Below are 2,977 nucleotides of genomic sequence, written 5' to 3' on the forward strand. Positions count from 1 at the left end.
TTGTGATGTAATAATAGTACGGCAAGAATTCATGTACGTTGTGTTGAAGTTGCTGACAGTTATATTCTCATGTTTTGATGAATTACGAAACTATGGGATCTGATAAAGAGACCTAATCCCTCGAATGGTAGTCGTCCAGGACAAGTCAATGGCCATCTTTACAGAGATGACAAGCAATTCTCAAATGAAATTTACATCTGGTACCGTATGTTCATATAACGTGGATGTGTTATTTGATCAAACTCTCTTGTATATATTCTATAAATAAAAAGTTGGATTATGGTGATGACTTGTTACTTGTAGCAGCAATAATGAGTACATACTCTTCTACGTTCGAGTAAAGCTACATTTTCTGTCTCAATATTTTTCCATAAAAATGCACTATATCGTTAGGAGCTTTACACCAATCAAGAAGAGAAAATGGGTAATCACAAATCACAAACACAACAGATAATACACACTGCAAAAAAAAAAGAAAAAAAAAAGTGCAAGCCGAGTAAACAAGTATAAGACTGATGTGGGAGGAAGGGCAGATCATCTCATGTTCAAAGGCTGTGTCTTCTTCTTATTCTGTCTGGGAAGTGGTACTTGGATGAAACCAAACTTCTTCTTATGTGTAATGAACTGCTTGTGTACATCCCCTTCTTTCATAGCTTTTGTCGGATTCAATATGATCCCACTCTGTTCCCTCAGCATTTGGCTAAAAGACACATGCTTTCTTTCAGTGTGGCTTTCCATATGCTTACCCACAACAATATGATCATCTCGCAAAATCAGCTTCCTGCTTAGTATGTCTCCAATTGATATTGATGATCGAAAGACTGGGACTGATTTGTCATTGACATTGTCTGCTTCGTTGCCATCAACTAGCCGAGGGTTCCCATGACTAGTGAGAGATGACTGAGGATTTCTGAACTTAGATTTGACTGAGGTATTATGCCCTGAGTAATGCAATTGAGTGTGTTCTGATCTCTCCCTGTAGAAACCATCTTGTTCAATAAGACGACTTCGTCTTTGAGTACCATCTTCGTTGTCCAAAGCCTCTTCTAGAGTACTCCTGTTGTGTCTAATTTCTTTGGTAGTTTCCTCCATCTTCTTTGTAATAGACACCTCAGATTGGTTTTCTTCATTAGTTCTGTGCATAGTGTTTGTGTCTACAAATTTTGTTTTGCATAGCTCTTCAGCTTGCTGTGCTTTTCGAGCAAGAGCATAATATTCTTCATATGAAATTGTGATTCCCTCAGTTGTGTGCTGAACAACAGCTGAAGAATTCTTTCCATTTAGTAAAGCCTTTCGTTGCGCAAAAGCAATTGCTTCCACAGCTTTAGCTGCTTCTTCCATCTTTTTGGCTGCATGTAACCTCATTTCAGCCATTCTAATACTCGCCTTTGTTCGTTCAATCTCTGACATTGCCTTCATCACCTCGTACCTTGAAGCTTCTGCCATTTTCTTGAATTGTTCTGCTTCAAAGCTCAACTGCTGGTTCATAGTGTTGTTTTCCAACCCTGCTGCTGAATTAAGGGATTTCGTCTGACTGCTTCTGTCAAGAATTATCTTTTCTTTCTTCATTTTCTTATTCAGAGTCTCAACAGAAGATCTAATCACAGTAAGGTCTGTCGACATCTTGTTAAGGTCTAATTTTGCTCGGTTTAATTCCATTAGTACATGCCCTGGGGACTGAAGAGGACATAGACTTGAGTTTTCTGCTGACAGATCATTAAGATTCGGAATTTGGCTCTCCGGATGTAAACTGGGACTGGACACCAACTCAGACACTTGTTGCATCAAATTTACTTTCAATCCTTCAACAAATCTTTTAGCTTCTTCCACTTCTCTCAAGACATTGAGGGCTTCCTGTTCCTTCACAATCAAGTCTTTCTCAAATTTTACTGCCTGCTCCTCCATTTTGCCCACGTCAGAATCGTTCTGCCAACAATAAAATCTCATCAATGGATGTATTGATCAACAACAAAATGCTAGTGTCTAATTACATATTATCATTAAAAATAAAATACTTTTAGAATAAAATGTAAATGTACGATAAAAGATGAGAGATTATGAGCAAGCCAAGCATCTGGCCCGAACACTACACCACCATCTCAACGGGCTAATACAGATACTGTGTATGCAAATTTGGTACCAAGAACTATTTAGATTTCATTTTCATGTTAATCACTTAGAATGGAAGAGCAGAGCAAAAAAATAGGATGTAATGTACACAAAATAGTAGCATTAGTACTAGTAGTTGATTAAGCATCGCCCTGCCCTGCCCCAATTGCCATTGCCATCCCTGAAGGCATTACTCCTGCTCGAGGAAACACTTTGGACCCAGTGTTTCGACACATTAGAAGGAAACACTCATATCATATAACTCATGGAAAATAAAGAATCAGGCGAAAGCGATGTTAAGTTTGAGCCAAAAGAAGTGATCACAACACCATTAAGAGTATTTCTAATCATAAGAAAGCTGTAGAAATTGCCCAAAAAGAAGGGTAGGATTTAGGCTTACGTCCGGAGGTGGTAAACGGAGCAAGTGGTGGGGAATCCAAGGGCCACTGCCCCCAAAATGATCGACAGCCTCCTTCACTGACTCGAAAGGCGGAGATGTATCAATTTCCACTCTTGGATTCATTATTTTCTTACTTTCAGCCATACCACCTCTACTGTAGTATTTAAACACAAACGGTACCACAGGCAGCAGGGTGCACTCTTACCCCGCAATATATATAGTCAGACAGTGCTCCTCCATTCCAAAATACCACCACATAATTATAATTATATGAATTTTGATTAATATTTTAAAATGTATATTGATCCGAGAAAAATTATAATTTATAAGTAACATTTTTTTTTTATAATTTTGATTGGAAGATTAGTTAAATTGACTTTTTAGAAGCAAAACATAACAACTAATTTGCAGGGAATACTTTCTTTAAAATCTATAATCTAAAATAAGTCAATATTTATGTAGCTATAA

At 37.6% G+C, this 2,977-nt stretch overlaps 1 protein-coding gene across 1 annotated transcript; it reads right to left on the reverse strand.

Moving 5' to 3' along the window:
- Positions 1–435: 435 nt before the first annotated feature.
- Positions 436–2,653, reverse strand: LOC125819332 (WEB family protein At2g38370-like). The gene is made up of 2 exons (XM_049498784.1): positions 2,510–2,653; positions 436–1,926 (listed from the first exon to the last, which is right to left on the reverse strand). The coding sequence occupies exons 1-2, from the start codon at positions 2,651–2,653 to the stop codon at positions 535–537; spliced, it is 1,536 nt and encodes a 511-aa protein (XP_049354741.1). The 3' UTR covers positions 436–534.
- Positions 2,654–2,977: the final 324 nt, after the last annotated feature.

This window comes from Solanum verrucosum, unplaced genomic scaffold, assembly GCF_900185275.1.
Source record: "Solanum verrucosum unplaced genomic scaffold, falcon-dt-bn FXZP01000207.1, whole genome shotgun sequence".
NCBI classification, from domain to species: Eukaryota; Viridiplantae; Streptophyta; class Magnoliopsida; order Solanales; family Solanaceae; genus Solanum; species Solanum verrucosum.